The sequence below is a fragment of the Sturnira hondurensis genome, unplaced genomic scaffold, assembly GCF_014824575.4.
Source record: "Sturnira hondurensis isolate 20B ecotype Veracruz unplaced genomic scaffold, ASM1482457v3 Scaffold0014854, whole genome shotgun sequence".
Lineage (NCBI taxonomy): Eukaryota > Metazoa > Chordata > Mammalia > Chiroptera > Phyllostomidae > Sturnira > Sturnira hondurensis.
Window position 1 is genome coordinate 950,061 of NW_028087485.1, and position 22,213 is coordinate 972,273.

General features: G+C 41.4%; 1 protein-coding gene across 4 annotated transcripts in view; it reads right to left on the reverse strand.

The window, feature by feature from the left end:
* Positions 1-22,213, reverse strand: part of ATRNL1 (attractin like 1) — a 506,943-nt gene that overhangs the window by 459,396 nt on the left and 25,334 nt on the right. For all 4 annotated transcript variants that reach the window (XM_037063826.1, XM_037063827.1, XM_037063824.1 and 1 more), the window contains exons 4-8: positions 20,200-20,328; positions 18,670-18,878; positions 7,003-7,177; positions 4,145-4,232; positions 780-1,035 (exon numbers count right to left, since the gene is read on the reverse strand). In XM_037063826.1, coding sequence (XP_036919721.1) covers positions 780-1,035; positions 4,145-4,232; positions 7,003-7,177; positions 18,670-18,878; positions 20,200-20,328 — 857 coding nt within the window. The remainder of the gene's footprint in view (positions 1-779; positions 1,036-4,144; positions 4,233-7,002; positions 7,178-18,669; positions 18,879-20,199; positions 20,329-22,213) is intronic.

Below are 22,213 nucleotides of genomic sequence, written 5' to 3' on the forward strand. Positions count from 1 at the left end.
AATACTATGGGTGTATTAAGTTACAGTTTTCATTTGGACAATTCACCTACAGTGTCACATGGTGTTCTTGAGTGTGAAATTGTTATGTTACAGAACTGCATGCTTATGATTTTGTAATAAAAAGAGGCATTATTTGTGCCACACCCTGTCTATTTGTAGATAAATGTTTTAACTACAAGTGTTCAAAACTGTCATAAATTTTTTTTAAAATAAAGCACCCGAAAAACAAAGAGGAGGATTTAAGAATGTAGTACAGAAAGTCGCGGGTAGAGCGTCCCGGCCACCTGCACACACCAGGTGACAACCTCTTGCTGACCTTCCCCGAAAAGCTCCCTTTAAAAGAGGAACATGAACATGGAGATTTTGCAGTAAGCTTAGGAACAGAACCCTGAAAAACGAAAAATCCTGATATCCTGGATTACACAGTAGAGACTGGGTTAGTTTTAGCTCTCGATCCATGAGTAAAATCCAGAGAAATAGCACCATCTATTGGAATTCCCCATATTTCAAAATATCCTCAATTCTTGGAAAACATGACTGAGATACTTAGTACATAACATTTCCCACATTTCGCTAAGAAGACACACTTACATATAGAATGACAAAATCGAACACAAAACTGAAGAATATATTTAGAAGGATTAACTCTTGGCTTGCCATTCTTATTTCCAGTAACTAACCATCTTGACTAAATTCACTGTGAAGATTTTATGAACCACAAAAATATTCTCCACCAAGAAAGAGAAGAGCCTATAGCCACACTTTCCAAAGCGACTCACAGATGTGGTACTCCTGGACGCTGCTCGTGTATCCATACACAGCAGAATAGCCAAATATTATGACCATGACCACGTCCCGGCTGTCCAACTCCAGGATGTGCGCCGAGTGCCCCTCCACAGCGTACTGCCGCCCGTGCCCGAGCACCGTGGGCGTTTTCGTGCTCCAAGACTGGCTCTGTACGTTAAAGATCCACAGCTCGTCGGTGACGTTGCCGTCGTGAGTTTCGATTCTGCCCCCGTACATAAAGATGTTTTCCTGTGGGTCAAGAGGCATGTGCTGAGAAACCAAACGGCCAGGCATATTCATTCAACATGAAGGCTGGATTGCAACACCAACTTCAGTCATCGCAACAGGCACCAGACATGATTCTTTTTTTTAAAGATTTTATATCTTTATCTTTTACAGGGGAAGGGAAGGAGAGAAGGAGAGAAGTATCCATGTATGGTTGCCTCTCGTGAGGCCCCCACTGGGAACTGGCCTGCAACCCAGGCATGTGCCCTGACTGGGAATCGAACCGCGATCATGTGATTCACAGGCCTGCACTCAATCCACTGAGCTACGCCAGCCAGGGCTGATTCTTATTAGTAAAGAGTCAAATGGGAACACGTGAGTAATGAAAAATGATGCTTTTACTTACAAGAAAGGGGGGGGGATCCATGCTTTCAAAAAGTTAGTGTAAGACATTTTATTGAAAACAACTGTACTATGTAGTCAATTAACCGTATTTTTATCATCCTACTTGCAGAGTCTCTGATTGTCACATTTGAATGTCACCATCCACGTGTAATGCTTTGTGCTGCTCCTGATCATTCACTGCTCCCTCAAGCACAGCTCGCAAAAAGGTAGACCACGTTTGTGTAGGACACAGAGTACATTTTTATCACCACTTCCCTTGGCCCTGGGCAGATACTTAGAGCACTTATAAATTACACAAGGAGCTTTAATCACATATGACTGAAATGAACGATACACAAATGAGACAAATCGTTCCTATTTCAACAACCCAGGAAGAGAAAGGAATCTCTTCAACGTAATAAAGATCACCTAAAAAACACAGACCTAACATCACGCATAATGATGAGAGAGTGGACGCTTTCACGTGACGGTCAAGAACAAGACTGAGATGCCCCCCTTTGCCACTTATAGTTCACATTGTGCCAAGGTTTCAGCCAGAGCAAATTGGCCAAAACTGACAGCCAGGTTGGAAAAGTAAAATACTGTTATTCATACAAGATATGAACGTATCTATAGACAATACTAAGAAATAAACAAAGAACAATTAGAGCTAATAAATGACTTCTACCACATTGGAGACTACAAGGCCAAGGTACAAAAATGAATCATATTTCTATATACTTGTAAGGAACAATCCGAAACTGACACTAAGTAACACAGTTCCATGTACAAATGCATCAAAAAATTAAATAGTTAGGAATAAATTTAACAAAAGAAATTCTACACTTACTCTGAAGGCAACAAAACGCTGCACAAAGAAATTTTAACAGCTCTAAATAAACGGAAAGACGCCCCACGTCCCTAGGTCAGAGGACTTCCTGTGAACGAGGCCAGGCAGTGCTCTCCCAGCCGAACCACAGAGTCAATGCCAATGACACCGGAATCCCGGATGGCTTCTGTTTAGAAACTGGCAGGTTGATTCCTAAATTCACATGGAATTGCAAGAGACCCAGAATACCCAAACAACTTTGAAATAAATAAAATTGGAGGGCTCACACTTCTCAATTTCAAAACTTACCACAAAGCTAAAGTCATCGAAACACTGTGCCACTGGCATAAAGGCAGACGTATAAATCAATAGGACAGGGAGCTCAGAAATAAATCCCCACATCTGCGGCCAACTGATATTTGACAAGAGTGTCAACACCATTCAATGGAGAAAGAATAATCTCTCCAACAAATGGTGGTAAGAAACCTGAACAGTGACATGCACAAGAATGAATTCGAACCTTTACTGTATACCATATAAAAGAATGTAACTCAAAATGAATCAAAGGCCTAAATCTAAGAGCCAAACTATACTCTTAAAGAAAGCATGGGGCAACTCTTCATGACCTTGGTTTTGGCAAAGTATTTTTACACATGACACCGTAATCATAAACAACAAAAGAAAAAAAAGATAAATTGCATTTCACCAAAAAAAAATTGTCTTTTAAAGACACCATTAAGAAAGTTCAAACTCACAAAATGGGAGAAAATATTTGCAAGTAATAAGGGACTTGTATCTAGAATACGTAAAGAACTCTTTACATCTCAATAATAAAGAGACAAGTAACCCAACTTAAAAAACGGGCAAAGGACTTGGATAGACATTTCTCCTAAGAAAACACAGACCGTCAATAAGCACATGAAATGATGCCCAGCATCATCAATCAGCAGGAATACGATCCAAACACAATGAGATACCACTTCACACCCACTGGGATGGCTACAATCCAAACAACAGATACAAATAAGAGCTGGCAAAGATCCGCAGACACTGGAACCTTCGTGCATGGCTGGGGGGCAGGTCAGATGGGATGTCCGGTTTAGAAAACGGCAGCAGTTCCTCCACAAGTGAAACCCAGCGTTACCATTTGACCCTGAAAGTCTGGTCCCACGTACACACTCGAGAGAAATGAAAGCACGCGTCCTCTCTCCAAAACTTACACATAACTGTTCACAGCAGCATCACTGATGCTGTAAACATTGATGCCCACAGAAGCCTGATGCACAAAGCCGAAAAGGTAAAAGCAACCCCGGTGTTTATCAACAGATACATGGATAAATAAAATGCGCTACATACACATAAGGAATGGACTATTACTCGGGCTTAAACGGAAAGGAAAGCCTGACCCAGGCCCCGGGATGGAGGAACATTGAGGACGCTGCACGAAGTGCAATAAGCCAGTCACTGAAGGACAAAGACTGCGTGAGCTCTCTTACATGAGGCACCCAGAGCAGTCAAATTCACAGCCACCGCGGTGGAATGATGGTTACCAGGGCCCCGGGAAGGGGGCATGGGGAATTGTTTAATGGTATGAGGTTTCAGCTGTAGGACAAAGGTCCAAAAATAATGGTGGTAATGGCTGGACAATGATTTGAATGTACTTAATGCCACTGAACGCTCTACCTTAAAATAGTAAAAGTGGTAAATTTTATATTACGTGTATCTTACCACAATTTGCAAAGTGACTACTGACCCCTATTACTTTTACTAAAATAGGGTATGAGTCTGTGACATCTCAAATGATTATGATCTTTAGGACCTACTGTTCTCATGAGGTGTTTGAAATAAATCTGAGACTTAGTATTTTTTAGACCTAAGGTGAACTCAAAAAAAATTTAAATTTATAAGCAGGATCCATACCTGATACAAAGCAAGAGAGTGCCCGTATCTCTGGAGAGGTCCCCTCGATGGAGTCCCCACATTCCATATATTGTTTTCTAAATTGTAACTGAAAACAAGAAAAACAGGTAACTTCACAAGCTAAGATTCATGCTTGCTTTCTCATTTGCAAACTCATACTTGCACATACCAGATTAGATATTTTTTCATAAACACATTCTATACCTACTCTACATTAGGGTTCAGTCACCTGAATGTGTAATATACATGAACTTGATGAGGCTATTTATTACTAGAATTAATTTGTTCAATTGCTTTAATAATTTCAACCAACTGGTTAACATAAACAATAGTGAGATGGTCTGCATTTTTTAATTTTACAAAAAAGACAGAGAACAGACAGGTATCAGAGGGGCTTGGGGCTGGGTGAAATCTGTGAAGGGAGTAAGGAAAAGAAAAAATTCACGGACATGGACAACAGTATGGTGATTACCAGAGGGACGGTGGGGTGGGGGCAGGTGGAGGAGAATGAACAGGGGATCCTGGTGGGGGCAGGCAGAAGACAGTGAATGGGGGATACCAGTAAATGGTGATGGAAGGAGACTAGGCTTTGGATGGGAGCGCACGACGCAGTGTGCAGATGTATTGCAGAATTCACACCTGAAACCCATGTAACTTCACTGACCAATGTAACCCCAGTAAATTCAATTAAAAATTAATAAAAACAATACATAGATTGCACAAAAAAAGCCAGTATTTTCTTTTGGAAATGGATGGAAATTCTCTCCATTTTTACAAAAGCCATTGGCTTTCTATATTCATTTTCACTCTTTTACATTCACTTAGGTCAGCATTATATAAATTAACCAAGAAGTATCTGTTTCCAATGCACAAATATATCTTGTTTACTGATCACTTGTGATTGTGTGGAATTAATGTAGCAAGGCAGAGGCTTCTGTAAAAATAAGTACTACTGGATTAGAAGATAAAAGTGAAAATTAATACTTGTTCTACTGGTCCGAAAATACATGCATGGAAACAGAGGTTCCAAACTGTGGCTCTCAATCGCTTATCTAACAGAATTCCAGTCCGGTTGTCCCCATCCAACTCCACCCTCAAGTCGCTTCAATTTGCCAAAATGTGCAAAAGGAAGCCCCCAGCAAGAACGGACTGGGCCCTTGTTTAACAAGCTCCCCTTCCATTTTCATCTCCTCTCTTCTCTTCCTTCCTCCAACTCATCAGGACAGGCAAGCGAGCCCCCTTCACAAAAAACGGGAAGGTCACCCCAAACTGTTCTGAGCATTACGTTTAACTTGTCTCCTACACTGGAGTTAGAAGAAACACCTGCAGGATACAAATATAGAACTGCCTCAGTTCGAACACACCCTCCACAGACTCACAGCACTACAGCGACCTACAGCGACCTGCCCACCAGCATCCTCGCCCAACACACTGCTTTCCGCCAGGTACCATTAATTAGCACTTGGCAGGTCATGGCTGTAAAGGGCCACAGAGTGTCTTAGGCTCTGTGGACCACACTGATCTTTCATACCCTTCTTTGTTCTTTCTAACTGCCCATTAAAAATGCAAAAGCCATTTCACTTTATTTTCACAACCTTTTCACTTTAATTAATCACAGTTAATGAATGTCCTTTCAGTTTCCACATTTAAAATTCATTTCTTCAGGTTCTTTTCATATCTTAGCGATTCATTTTAATCCCACCAACTTCTTTTAATTCCTTCTACTATATTTAATCTGTCATATATTGTTACAGAATTCTAACTCTTACATACTTTGCCAAAACTCTTCCTCCTTCTCTACAGAATTTATTTTATTTATACTTTAATTCTAGTCATATTCAGCCATAGTTTTAAAGTAATCTCCTCTTACAAGCAGAATTTTTGAATACCTAAAATTAATACAGCTAATATTTTTGGTACGCAGGGTTGCCAGGTAAAATTCACGATGCCCAATTAAATCTGAATTTTAGATAAACAAATAATTTTTAGTATAGGTAGAACCCATGCAATATTTGAGACAAAAAGTTAAAAAGAATTTTGCAAGGACACAAATATACTAAAAAAACTATTCGTTGTTTATCTGAAAGTCAAGTTTTACTGGGTGTCCTGTGTACGTATCTGCTAGCCCTGGCAACCCAGGGGGTACACACCCTTACGGTCGGCTGTCCAGGGTCAGCTCTGATTGGCTGGTGCCTAAGTCACACCAGTTATTATATACCATGCATATCACTCCTGAAAGCAACACTGCTACTCATTATTCTTCCTATCTCCTCTTTTGTTCTTTATGACTGGACATTCACAAAACACAATCACGAGCTGAAAGAAATCAGATAGAGCTGCCATCCATGCCCTCTATCATCCAATACTGAGCAGACAATCTCTACTGGGACGATGGCGCATGAATAATCTATTTATAACACAAGCACCATTCTCCCAACAAAAGCTTGTAAAACAAGTCGATAGCAAAAAAGTCCAGGTAAATTCTTTCACAGGATAAACTTAAAGTATTTTTATATAAGCAATTTGACTCCATTCTTAAAAAAAATAAACTGTGTCAGGATTCATAATGTCTCATACAGGCCTGGCCTCACCTTACTTTAAGTCAGTATTTTCTTACTCTAAATATATTAAAGGCACTCTAGACAGTTTTTACAAAACGAACCTAATATGCACAATGACAGGTATTTAACTATTGAATTCATAGATTTTCAAATCAGTTCCATGTCGCAAATAGACCCCATCACAAAGATAAATATTCATAAATTTGGACAGTAATATAATAAGCATTTAGGATAGTCTTATTAACAAAAAAAATCAACTTAAGTAACAGATTGTGAAGATCAGGAAAAAATACTTACTTCAGGACCATTTGGAAAGAACTGTAGTTAAAACTATATCCACCAATCACCCACATAAACTTCCCGTGTAAAACTGCTTTATGGGAAGCCCGGCCTACAGAAGGACTGAAGGGCTTAACATTCGGCAGAATCCAGTAAGACTCAGTGGAAGGAACATTCAAAGAACAATCAGGACCTGTTAAAAAAAAAAATCAAACAACACGATACATTAAATGAAGAACTTGGACTGTAAAAACAGAAAATGCAGGGATGAAGAAAATTAGTAATTCAAGGCTCATCCTATCCATCAATGCACATAAAAAGGGTCTGAACTGTAACCTACAGGGAAAGTTCTCACACAAAATGTCACGTCTATGGGGGACAAATTAAATACTCAATCAGACTCGACACATTCACATGAACATCACCATCTGGAAGAACCATTTAAGTAAGACAATGCTTCATGTTCGCTTTCGGCCGCCAGGGTAGCACATTGGAAACTGATGCACTGAGGTCGGAATGGGGTCCCCATTCGCCACTTCCTACACATGTGACCTGAGCAAGTCTGTTTACCTCCCCCATTACCAAGCCTTCATCTACAAAACAGGAATGGCAACCTACTCTCTCAGAGTTACTGCAAATATGCAATTTTTAAAAGACAGTGGAGATGAACGCATTTGTAAAGTGTAAACCATTACACTCACATAAAAATAAAATTATCTTTTTTCTAAGCAGTACTAGGAATAACCAATATTGGTACCAGTAGGGAAAGCTTATTACCCTCAAACAGAAAATATACACCTATTATGTACAATAAACTCATATTCATGAGCACAGGATAACTCCAATACTGTAAGTTGACCACACTGCCTCTTCCAGTGCAAATGCACAATGTCACTCGTGAGTCTTGGCTCCCCATCTGTAAACTGTGGGATGGGCCGGCCTAGGTCTGTGTTCAACTCAGTAATTTATTCCATTACTCAGACTTCAGGGATGGGATAAATGCTCCCAAAGGAGATATTTTTTCACCAAACTTAAAGGCTCACAAATGATTTTTAATTCTAATAAAGCTAAAACATGCCCAAATGAAAACCAGATATAAAACTCCTTCTGTTTCAAGTTCTTGTATAAATATAAAATCAACAGAAATTTATAAACTATACGGACATATAAACAAACTTATAAAACCTATAAGCTTAGTGTTTATTTATTAGGAGAGATGATGTTGTTTGGCTCCAACTGGATCTCTGATCTGAGGTTGGAAATGATAGTAATTCTTACAGAACCTTTTCCCACACGGGTGGAGGATATCTGCATTACTTTGACAACATAGTTTTCCCATCATATTTCCTTCCTCTACTCTTTAAAAGCCTTTTCAATTCGTACATTATGCTATGGTCACCTGACCTTCACTTGTCACAAAGGCATCGGCGCACTTCAGTAATTTCCTTTTTCCCCTATAATAGGGAACACTGCTTGGCCCCAACTTACCGGTCAACACCAAGGCTGGTGTGACAATCAAGTGGCATTTTTACTCAATTATGAGATCAATCCTTTGATCCTAAATTTGTTTACATCAAAAAATTTTACTTGGAATAAAAAACAAACTGACAGTAACGGGAAGTGGGGAGAGGAATAACGTGGGAAAGAAGGGGAGGGTTCATCAAGGAACACGTGTAAAGGACCCACAGACCAAGCCGAAGGGGGGAAGGATCGAGGGTGGGAGGTGGGGGTAAAATGGAGGCAACTGTACTTAAACAACAAGGAAAAAAAAGTTTAATACTAGATTATCATTGAATCACAAAATTTAAAAACTTCCAAACCAGCCCTAATTTGAGCAACATCAGCCTACATATAGTTTTCATCTGTTTATCTGTTCACTCACCCACACACTCACTCACTCATTCATTCATTCATTCATCTTCAAGGTCCTTTTCAAAACTTACTTTCTATGAGTCTGCATTTTTCAGGTGCAGCTGAGTAGTACCCTAAATTCTCTCTCTGATAATGACGCAATCTTTTCATTGGAGATAAAAAACTTTTTATTTTTGAGTGAAAAGATTCCGAACCATTTTTTTGGTAACCAAAGAAATGAAAGGAACATACTGATTTTTAAAAAAATTTAACTACAATTCTGAATCACTTAGAACTCATTTAACTTGGGTTGACAAACAATAGCCCGTGAGCAAACCCAGCCCACTCCCTGTGTCGGTAGCTCAAGTTTAATGAGAACAGTGTGTTGTTGGCTGAAGAACTGTCTGTGGCTGCTTCTGCAGGACCCCACCACAGGGGGATAGTTGCAACGGGGATCAGACCGACCCGTCAGCGAAGCCGAAACTATTTGCTGCCTGGCCCTCCCCACAGAGGTCTGCCCGCCTCCAATTGGACTGAAGAGAATGAGAGCAGATGGGCATTGTATATGACCAATAGAGTTATGGGTACAGTTTTGTATGTGGTGTTCTAAAAACGGAAATGTGGATTTGTTGTAAATCATGCCAGTCAGGATTAATAAGCAAATAGGATAAAATGGTCATAATAGGCTTTGCTAGCCTTATTTTTGCAACTTTCCTATAAGTTTTAAACACCGTCTAACTAGAAAGTGAAAAAGGAGTTATCGTGCAAAGACAGGGGTGTGTGCCATCAGATAACGCAGGGGTATCACCTGACAGAGTCGGACAGCGGGTGACGGCCTGTAAAATCCTTTAGAGAGTCCGGGATACATGAAATCTTCCCTAAAGCAAAACAGCTCAGAGCAAGTTTGTGGAAAGCTGAGTAATGGCCTGCCCCCCCCCCCCCCAAAGATACCTAGGTCGTACCCAACGGAACCTGTGAATATTTACACCATCTGGCAAAAGGGACTGTGAGATCGGAGTAAATGAAGGGTCTGGAACTGGGGGGGGGGGGGGGGGCGAATTCCCCGGATTATCGAAGGTGACTCCACGTGGAATCACAGGGGCCCTACGCAGCTTCACTCCAGAAGCTACAGCAACGCGGCGAAGGCAGCAAGAGCTGCACTTCGAGTTTTGGAGGCAGAGGAAGGGAGGCGGAGGAAGGGAAAGAAAGCCGGGAAGCCGAAACTGGGAAACTCAGGACAGGGGTCGTTCCGGCCCCCGGGAAGGGTGTGGCCCTGACTCTGCCGGGACTTTGACCCAGTGACACCGATTACCTCCGAAAGGTGTGTGGGAACGTGTTNGGCCCTACGCAGCCGGGGAGGCTTCACTCCAGAAGCAGCAGCAATGCGGCGAAGGCAGCAAGAGCTGCGCTTCGAGTTTTGGAGGCAGAGGAAGGGAGGCGGAGGAAGGGAAAGAAAGCCGGGAAGCCGAAACTGGGAAACTCAGGACAGGGGTCGTTCCGGCCCCCGGGAAGGGTGTGGCCCTGACTCTGCCGGGACTTTGACCCAGTGACACCGATTACCTCCGAAAGGTGTGTGGGAACGTGTTACAGTCGTTTGGGGAAACTAATCCTAAAAGCTAATGTAATCATTTATTTTAAACTAAATATTATTTAATATAGAAAACAGGATTCCAGAGGGTTTATTTGACTCTATAATCTAAAATATCTAATTTTTCTACACTAAAGAAAATCGCAGTCAAAATTCTCTTTCATTACATTTTATGTAACTTGCAGGAAGTATCAGAGGAATAGTCTACAGCCAACTATACAGATTGTTTTTATTTTACTCTGAATTAATACATTTATAAATAGAATGAAAGATTTATGAGTAGAATTAAAAATTTAAAGAAAATTGAATGTCATAATCTGTAGCTTTCTGCATTATATAACTAAAACAATTTAAAACATAAATTTATAAAATGAATATTAATTTAAAACACAGATAACTATAAAGAACAGTTTATAGACACAAAGCCTTCACCATCCATTAGAACTCTAGCTTCGATATCTACATTTAAGACCTTCCAAGACTCCCTTTTTATAAAAGCACGTCCATGAAGAACTTTCTCCCATTGCCTAGTCTGGCCTCTGACAGGCCAGGTCTGCCTCACTCCCCTGTACGACTTCTAACAGTCAGTACGGGGCTCTCCGCGAGATGAGCCGATCCCAGCTCCCTGGGAAAGGAGGTAATACAATAACCCACGTTACAGCGGGTTTTCACAAAGATTGAATGTGCTGCCTTTCCCACGGGTTGTGTGTAGTTTCATGATCCAAAGAGCATAAATGAATTCCTCATGCTGTAACTTCAGGCATGAGTGACAGGCCACGAGAGGCAGGTTTGGGAGGGGGGGCTGGTCTAGGACCACAGTGTAGAATGACACACTGACCCCTCTCCGATTTAGCTCTCCAGCCCTCCCCCCCAACCCACCACCTCTCTTGGATCCCAGGTGTGAAGTCAAACCACCAGCGTGACATTTCCACTTGGATGTCTGATGACATGCCTAGTGGTCACCTCGAGCCTGCCAGGTCCAAAACTATCTCTCTCTCAGATCTGTTGCTTGGCCAGAGTTTCTCATCTCAGCAAATGGCACTTCATTCATCCAGTTGCCAAGGACAAAGACCTCGACTCTATTTTTGAGTTCTNCCCCTCTCCGATTTAGCTCTCCAGCCCCGCCACCTCTCTTGGATCCCAGGTGTGAAGTCAAACCACCAGCGTGACATTTCCACTTGGATGTCTGATGACATGCCTAGTGGTCACCTCGAGCCTGCCAGGTCCAAAACTATCTCTCTCTCAGATCTGTTGCTTGGCCAGAGTTTCTCATCTCAGCAAATGGCACTTCATTCATCCAGTTGCCAAGGACAAAGACCTCGACTCTATTTTTGAGTTCTCTCTTTCTCCCACAGCCTAAATCCAACCCACCAATAAATCCCCGACAGACGTCCATCCGATCCGCAGGGATTCGGCATCTCCAACTGCCCAAACATAGACGCGCTGAGACGAAGTAGATGCTGCCCTGCATTCCCAACAGCCAGCCTCCCCTCCCCAGTTCCCCAGCCCCTCCTGACACATCCAGACCTCTGCACAGCAGACAGCTACAGGCACAGCACCCTGCTCCAGGACTCTGCTCCAGGCCAAGGTCAGCATCCACTGGGAGGGGTTGGTGTCTGAGTATCCGTACCTTATGATGATAAATACTTCTAAATTCTATCACCTCAACCAGGTGCCAGCCACTGATGTCTTCCTTCACAACCGACATCCCACTCCAAACCACCATCCTCTCACCTGGACTCTTGCAACAGACTCCAAACTGGTCGCTTTATTTCCACTCTCGCCCCCTTCCCATCACATTCAACTCTCCACAGTGCAACCAGAATAATTAAAAACATAAATCCATACTTGTCGTTTCTCTCTTTGAAGCAGTTCAATCATTTCCCATCAGAGTTGAAATAAAATGAAAAATCCTAATACAGTCTACCACCCCTACATGATGTGCCTCAGGGTACACTTTGTGAATGAATGAATGAATGAATGGATGGATGGAAATAACCTTAGAGCTATAAAGGTCAAGAGCATGAGTACACAGTCAAACCCAGCTTTCCTAGATACCAGCTGTAAAACCTTGGAGATGCTGCTCAACTTCTCTAAGCTCCAGTTTAATCATGAGAGGACGGCTAGAAGAATACGGGATTCTGTGAATATAAAATGAGGCTGTACTTAATACTATAATAAAAGCTCCCTAATAGTAACTTTGCTATTATTAAGTCAATCCCCCATTTTATACACAAAGATACTAAATATAATTAAGTCTGCAGGCAAAATAAGTTAATGAAGACTAGTGTTATCAGATATTATAAATTTACATGCCCAAAGAGAACAGTAAAATTCCAAGCAAAAAAAAAAAATGCCTACAATCACAAGTAAATCCAATTAGCAGATAATAGCAAAGAGAAAAACCTAGAATAATAAAGCACTAAAATGTTTTGGAAGTTTCTTCAAAGCAATCCCAGAGCTACTGAATTGCATTTTCTTCTTTCCCAGGTATTGTAATAGTTTCGCACTGAAAAGTGATTCCTAAAGGAATCTATCTCTGATTTTGTAATGGAAATCAGTACAAAAATTTTTATTTCTTTTACACAAATTACATTTATAAAGTGACACTGTTTCCATAAAGAAGGATAAAAATTTAATGTCTTCAAGTAAGTGAGACAGCAGTTCCCCGAAGGTGCCCCCAAATTTACGAGCAGACTGATACATTAATGTCTGATATTACCAGAAAAACTGTAACTGTTATGTACAAAGACACAGCATGGAAATCCTGGCAGTAAAATTTTATCTCCGCCAACAATGAAACTGTTGCATTGTTCCTTTTACCGATTAATATTTTAACAGTGGGCTTTGATTCCTCAAAGCAAGAATGAGCCTGAGTGGAGTTTCTTTATATAATTTAAAGCAGGAAAAAAAAAATAAGAGATTTTCACGGAGAAAAATCTTGCTCCAGAATTTTAGACATTTTAAAATTTTTATTTATTTATTCGTGTACTATTGTACTTTTCTCCATTACCATCTATCCCCTTTACACCCTCTCCACCCCTAGCCTGCAATCACCACACTGTTGTCCGCTCCCCCCACCCCCCAGAACAGTCGATATGATCTCTATCTAGACTTCTTTTTGATACAGTTTCGACTCATACCTTTAATTCATATTTAATCTATGCCATCATGAAAAATATATATTTATCTTCTATTAAGGCACATATGTAAAGGGGAAAATTTCACTTATTTTCCTTTGCAGTTCTCCATCAAAAACATCACATATACAGTTAACTTGGAACTACATCAAACACAGGCTACGAAGCCGCCTTTCTGTAAAGAACTCTACACTGTGGATCCACGGCTGTTACTTTATGTAACTAATGACAGGAGGAAAAGTTAGGTATGTCTTCTAACTGTATCCCCAGGGTTATCTTATCAGTTACATTTCTTCCACTGTAGGCCACAGGAACTAATTCTGGCTAGGAAAACTAGGAATTTACTGGAAAAACCATGGAGGAATTCAGAGAACGCTACAAAGAGGCTGACACATCGAGTTCCAACTAGACAGGCATCTGGCCATTTCCTCCATCAACACTCCTCTCGGTGAGTGAGGGGCAATCTCGCAACGGAAATTGGACTGCCAACAGGAAAGGGGAAATGTGCTGAGAAAGGAGATTTTTAGAGAGGTATACGTAACTTTCATGTATAGTTTCAGAAGCAGTCTCAGGATCTAGTGTGTGTACTGAACCTGAGGTTCTCCGAAGACAGGCAAAATGAGATAACATCAGTGCACCAGTCCTATCTGCTAACATCGTCAGTAAAGTTTCGTTCTGTTTCAGTCTCCAAAGTATTCTAAACATTTTCTAGGTCATAAAACCAATCTGCAAAGGCCTGGTATCAACATTAGGGAATTTTTAAACGTCCGCAGTCAGCATGTCTGCAGAACAATGAATTGTGTGAGCGGTAAACATCAGACTAGGTGTGTCCCAAGAACTCAGGGTTTAGGCCAATGACACCACTGCAGTCTGAAAAGAAGCGTCCGTCCATGAGCAAGGATCAGAGGTTCCACCTTACCATTTCTGAGTGGTGGAAGGCTTAGCACAAAGCTTTCCAGACTTCGGTTCTGATTAGTTGGAACCAACACGTGCACAGTTGGCGAGGATTGAGAGCAGGACTTGCTTGTCCTGCTTATCCAAGTCAGACGCACCCAAACGAGTGGTGGAGGGCGTTTCAACCTCTATGAGGAAGGGACCTGGGTGAGGTTAGCACAGAACTTTCTGTGAATTGGGTCGTGACTCACAGCTCTTATGCCCTGTCTTAAAATAACTGACTGTGTCCTAATATATTAGATGGCTAACCCAGGAAAGACTACTTTTGGATAAAATACCCATGAGTTTCTGAGTCAAAAGATTTTAATTTTTTCTAAAATGAACCAAATTACCAAGTAGGGACACTGGAATGATGCCTTGGAGCTGAAGTGCGTGCTGGCGGCCAACACTGCCACCCAGTGGCAGGTGTTAGAATCTAAGACCAAAAGTGCAGCAAACACATGATAAACGGTTCAAGAACCAAATGCTCAAACTCCATTGTTTCTCCCTGTATTTAAAATTCTGATTTCTATGCCAAGCAAATCACATAACTTACTGGGCCACTAGTCTTCTCAAACATCTATATTATAAAGTCCACATGTTAATACTCTAATAATCTAATACATTTCTAATACATTCATTCAATCAAAAAATAAAATTTAAAAAATTGAGGGCCCACTACTCATCAGGCACTGCATAAAGTGCTGGGGACACGAAGGTCATCGAAACACAATCATTTTAACTTTGCGGAGCTTACAGGTCAGTAGGAAAGAGAATCCAAGAAGCACAGAAACACAAATGTGACAGGTGTTACAGATGACCAAGGCAGGGCCCCTGAATGCACGCAACAGGGAGATCTGACCCCGGACCAAATGTCAGGCAGTGAGGCTATTCTAGGGGGAGGTTCAGAGGTGGGGAGGGCCTGGACACAGTAAAGGACGGAGGGCATGCAGGAAACTGGAGTCAAGTCCAAACAAAGGGTGACTGCAACTGAAGAATCAGAGGCACCGTACAACAGGAGCAAATCACAAATTCAGATATTGTCTCCCGCCCAGTGATTTAAAGGCTGAAAACTCCTACCCTTACATGAGAACTGTGACTGAACTGGATTGAGAACACTGAAAATACAGAGAATACCCCTAAGACGTCTAAAGGGGCTGAACGCCAGGGTTGAGCAGACCCTTCTGGCACAGGAAGGGCGTGGGGGCAACTCATCAATTGGTTCGGTAACTCTCCGGCATGGAGAAGATGGCAACCTGTTTTGGTCCCTACAGTACAGGGAGAAAACATTCTGTCGTGATGGATTAAGAAAACACTCTCCTGGAAGCCTGCTGGTTTGTCTTTTTCACCTGTCTAATCTGATCCAACATTGCAGGTGGCAGAGTTTTTCTGAGCAGACAGGAGAGAGCTACTGAGCCCATGCCTCGTCCATTATGGCAACAATCTATATTTTAAAATATTTTATTGAAATGTATTTAAAAGGAAAATGCTTTTCAACGTTGCCTTTTTTTCCCTCCTTTGACTTATTCAAACTTATACAAATTTCACTGCATGGAAATGTCACAGGAGCAGATGAGTCCACACAGGCCCCTATTCTTCAAGTAATTTGGTGGGCGTGCATTACGACAAAATTTAAACATTGTAAAAGAAACTTGTCTGCCTTTCAAAAATGCTGCATTTAGCATTTTCTCTCTTCTCAACTATTTTAGCTTTCAGTTTTTGTAAGTACCTTCTACAGGAAAAGGGGAACAATTGACTGTAATGGTGATATCTACCCTTAAAATACACTCCTATGTAATTTGGAAAAATGCCTCGAATGGTAAGAAAATGAACATAGACGGTTAAGGAAGAAAGAGTTAGCGAGGAAGTTAGAGGAGGCAGAGGGAGTACGTGTGGTAATGGCTGAGCGAGGTCTCGGGGGCCACTCCCCAGGGAAACTGACTGAGAAAACAGGGAGACGGGAAGACGGGGCGCCGGCACTTGAGAAGGTGTTCAGGAAGGGAACTCAAGACTCAACACAAAGCTCGATCTTCCCGTGTGTTCTCTTCATAAAATCTCAATTTCTAGACCACAACACTTATTTTGTGTTAATACTAGCATAGAACCAGACAGAAAAACCAAAGTTAGCCAACATAAAAGTATAAAATAGAATGGAGGTGGCAATGATCTGTTATTTTTAACCCAAAGAAGTCAGCTCCCAACAACACATCACAAAAAAACTGACAGGTTTGGGCTCTCAGAAAGACGGCCTCCTCAGCTCTCAGCTTCGAATATCTCTGAGTCTTGGATCACTTCCCAGACGTCCTAGAAACTAATCTGTTTTTGATTTTCCCTCCGTGATCCCTCCCCATCCTACGTATCTGAAATGAAAACCTCACTTTCCCCCTAAACATTTCAGTCATCGTGCCAACATCCTCGAAACAGACTCCGGGATCAAGTCTGACGAGCAACACGCCGTCTCACCCACTGAGCACTGCCCGCTGGGCACATCCCACCGATGTGCCGGTCAGTTCTTTGGCTATTACAAATTAACAGTGGTACAACATGTGTGTGATTCCTATAATATTTTACAACTTATTTACAAATGTCTCTCTCTATATGGAGAACTATTCACAGCATCACTCTGTTTTTCCTTCCCCATTTCCATTTGCTTATAAGAATCGGGAATTTTTATGATTTGAGTCATACATCACTCAGGAGAATAAAAAAATGTGAAAGGCCAGAAAAACAACAGATATTATTTTGAACCAGACCTATAGGACAAAAACCCCAGAAAACAAAACATTTCAAAGGATGAATAAAGGGACAGAACGTGAAAACTCAGATACGTTCATAAAGAACAGTATACACAAACGTTTCCCCTGTTGTTTTCAAGAGTGTTGAAATACAACGAGGATGGACAGCGGTGTGAAAATCACTGCAGGCATAAGCTATACCTGTATCTCCCGGGCCTCAACTTAAATATATTCTTGATATACTATACCATATTCTCCTTAGAAAATAACATTTAGTTTCAAGACAAAAATGAAAAAAAAAGATACTTCAAGGCATTTTTTAGGAGAAAAAAGGTCACAAATTATTAGAATAGCCCCTTAATAATAAAGGACGGGGCCCTATAATTAAAGAACATTGAGAAGTTTCTTCCTGTTGTAATCATACTAGGCAATCAAATCCAATTCAGTAAGTAATCACGGGTATCTGATGTGGTTGGAGTAACTAACCCTTTAATGAGATAACGGGGGTTTAAGATGGGCATAATTTTCACGAAGACTAAAACAACACCTTGAAATAAGTGCTTAGCACACTCAGTAGTGTGTTTTCTAAAAAATGATCCCAAGAACGATGAACAGAACCAGGAGGACCACAGTCCCTTTGGCTTTTACTTAGGTCGCATACCAACTACTGCTACAACTGTATTAGAGTAACGCGTGGGCATGTGACTTCCTAATGTGTATTTCCTAAGTCAAAGCTCCCTCCATCAGCAGGATTACTATATCTGCACAAACTGAGCTCTTGATACGCAAATATAATTAGTACAACGTAGGCTATGGGTGGGTAAGTACAAGGATAACAGGGCTCTCTTCATTTAATTCCACGATGACAAAATTTATGACTTTAAACCCAATATTTAAGTAAATTAAAACTCTTCAATGTAGTCTAAAAGTAATCATTAATGACAGATATTTATAAAAAACTGTCTAGAAATCCTTCCTCAGGAATCTTTTGCATTAGGTAGCTGAAATACTCTGCTTTTTAACTATGCTATGATCTTTTACAAAGAGCCACTAGAGGGCGGTGTTTCCCAAGAAATGTTTAAAATAGGCATCTATTTTTGCAATAACCTATCATAAATTAAATTTGAACACACCATGTGTTCGTTTCGGTCAAGTCATCAGATCTTTGGAGATTAACAATGATCACACTGCTACAATTTAAAGAGCTTCGTATATGACTTCACTGATTCTCAAAAGAGCATGTGGACAGACTCTACTCCAATTCTATTTTGAAGAAGCAAACTATTAAGAAGTTGATTTTTTGTTAACTGAGCATTCTGAAAACAAAGAACTGAGATTTGGGCGTTGCAAACTTCAGCAAAACAGATGAGTTCAGATTTGTATTGCTCTCTCAGATTCCCGAATCGGCTTCAAAACGCGTGACGTCATGCGGGCTCACCTTGCCAACTGTCGTTGCAGACGCAGGACTTCTCCCCGGTGAGGTCGCAGTAACCGTGGTCCGGGCTGCCGCAGTTGGCTTTGCAGTAGGGGATGTCGCACGCGTCGCCCTTCCAGTACTTATCACACTCGCAGTACACTCGACTTGGAACAGAGACGCTGGCTGTGCACTTCCCGTGGCCAGAGCAATTGTTGGGGCAAGAGTTGATTCTGTGAAACGCCACGCACACACATTCAAATTCAAGGTAACTGAACAAGAATTCCGGTGGGTGTTTTTGTAAGCGTTATAATTTTATGTCGTCTCTGGGATCTCATCTACCACAATTTTACAATGTGACTTCAACTCTCTACTCTGTGCCCTTTTACCCCAAATGCAACTCAGTTCTATGTATTTGCAACGGGCCTCAGTTCACCCAATGAGTTTGCCTGGCTACGGGGACTCCAAACTCCCAAGGACTATGCATCTGGCCTCTACAGGACACACACAGTTCCAAGCACAACACTCGTAAAGACTTGAGTACTCAAGTGATCTGAATATATATTTTACAGAAAAAAATTAAATCCATGCATGCCCGAAACTGCACGAGAAACCAAGCTATAACTTGTTATATAATATTTAAGTAGCATGCTACCATCTATACGCTGTTATATAGAAATGAAATGTTTGCCGAATATTATTTTAAGGCCCTTTAACCAACTCGTATATTCTACTATAATCTATTCTCCCTTGCATACATACTTGAGACAGACAAATTCCATAATAAACCTCCGGTTCAAGATATTTGGAATGTTTTATTCCTGATGAAAATTCTCTGGTTATCATTTCCTACACTCCTAAAAAAAGGGGGAACCATGATTTCCTCTGCGCCACTCCTACGAAAGCCCCTGAAAGCATCTCTGGCTACTTCGCTTTGCCCTTGGACTTCCAGATTTTTAAAAAATTATATAAAATGTCAGACACACAACAGATTGTCAGTAAATATTATTTTTGGTTTAGAGAAGACAGTGATATAACCACCCACTTTGTCTCCTAAAGCCTCAATTTCCTCATGAGTAAAATGGGGAAAATTCCCACTCGACAGAATTGCCAGGATGAGGGTCAAGAAGCGTAACTGACACAGAGCGCCCCCTGCCGTCTGGGAACCGGAGGACTGTGACCCCTCAGCTCAACCACTCGGAGCACAAGCAGGCAGACGCCTCCTGCAGTCCTGCACAGGCTGCTGTCGGACTACGCTGCACCAGTTTGCACTGGTTTATGTAATCATTTCACGACAGATTCAAATGTCGTAGTCAATTTCCAACCACACGTGCTACCACCATGTCCTGAGACTTAGAATGTATCCGAATGCTAGCTTAGACAGTATTTTGAGGCACATTATTAACGTTTTAGGTCCCAGAGAGATCCTGTATGTTTTGAAATTTAACCCACTAGCCCATTCTTTATATACAAGATATTTACACAATGAACTCTTTTAAGTAAAATTATAAAAATCATTACACTGTGAAATTTAACCCCCCAAAAAATACTCACGAATAAAAAATGTTGAAACCAGTTAGATTATACGCAGCATCGCTAAAAAAGTGTAACAGTGCGTAGCCGGACGTGGTGACGACTTCGGGCACACTCTCGTTTCCCCGAACCTCAGGGACGATCAGACCGCTGCAAGAGAGCAAAGAGGGGCGCTGTGTGCACCAACCCACACGGGCCTGCCAGTCACATCACTGCCACTTACCTTCCACTTACCTTCGGACACAGACCTTCCCGCAAAGCCACCTTGGCCCTCTAACAAGTGACCCTGTTGCTTCCCTCATCCCCCCTGGTTAAAAATTCTGGCGACACTAGAAGAACATCCTGCACCAGCTAAGTGACTGAAATGGCATCCCAGCAAAAGCCATTCATTCCCGATACTAACCCAGGGGGTTTAGGTCACCTGAAAATACACGCTTCTTCTATTTCTTCAAAGTCTTGCTTACACAAATTATATTAACACAGAACTATTCGAAAATGTATCGCATTATTCACTTAAGACTATAGGCACAGCCCTGGCTGGTGTAGCTCAGTGGATTGAGTGCGGGCCTGCAAACCTGCACTCAGTTTGATTCCCAGTCAGGGCACATGCCGGAGTTGCAGGCCAGTTCCCAGCAGGGGACCCACGAGAGGCAACCATACATCAATATTTCTGTCCCTCTCTCCTTCCCTTCCCCTCTAAAGAGAAATAAACAAAATCTTTTTTAAAAAGACTATAGGCACAAAAAATAAATACATAACCTGGTGGGGGGAACTATAAATGTGCAAAAGGAAGAACTGAAGTTAATAACAGGTACTTCTCCCCTTTTTAAGCCTATTTGCTCATGGAGAAAAATGGCATATCTTCATTTACTTACACCATCATCTAACAACAAATCCCACCACTCCAGTGGGCCGTTCCTTCACTCACTGTTAAACCCACTTTTAGGCGCCACTGGGAACTAAATTCCCTGATTCAAAGCACATTTGAGAGAACAAATAAAATACTAGAGTCAATTTATTTGGCAAACATAGTCTCAAAAACAAACAAAAAGTATTCAACTCTTGATGCTTTGTTAACAATTATTACATCTACTAGCTCATGTCTGTGAAGGACCAAAAGATTTTAACAGGAGACTACCCAGAGAATTCAGATTCCGTAACACCAGTCTTTAGTTGCACATGTATAGTTTTCATTGGAGAGGGACTAAATCAAAATGAGTACTTTGCTGAAAACAATATTCTCAAGACTTTATAATAAAAACAGTTAATCTCTCTGAAAAAATATTTTTATAAAGATTTATTTGCTTGGTTGTTTGTTAATCAGTATTTTAAAAGCATTAAATCAACGAGGGTTTCTGCCTCTTGCATGACACACCATGCTATTTGGACCAAACAACCCTGCCTCTGACGTCAACTAGAAAAATGACACATTATATAAAAACAAACAGATCTGTCTGGAGAACTAAGAAGACAGTGGTGTGTCCAGGCACCGACGCCCTTTCGCCTTATAGACATTCGCTGATTTAACAGCTAGAGGTGAGGTCCAAAAGACTAAGGAGATGGGCTGTGGCACAGAGCTAGGGAAGCAAAGTGCGGGAGCCTGGACCCTCACGTTCACCTGGGACCGCCCAAAGAACGGACGTAAATGTGACCTGGTGAAAGACAGGGCCTCCAGGGGACTGCACTGCAGCTTGGGTGGCCATCTCCTCAACACTTGAACTTGGAGTCAGCTGACTGTGGACTGCAGTGTCCCGGGCTACCACTGTAGGAACATAGTATCTTTCTAGGGCTCAAATGATTGCTACCTATGATTTTCCAAACATGAAGCCCAGCACACTATAAAATTAAATACACTACACTTCTCCAGTCTAAAGGCTCCACAATCTAAAAAGGCTTGCCTGCAAAGTCTAATTTCTTGAGTGAGAGACACAAGAAAGCAGTACTACAGGGATTAAGGAATTGCAAAACCTGAGTTCATATTCCGACTCCACCATTTACCAGCTGGGCACCTTGGGGTCCCTCACAGAGTCTCTCT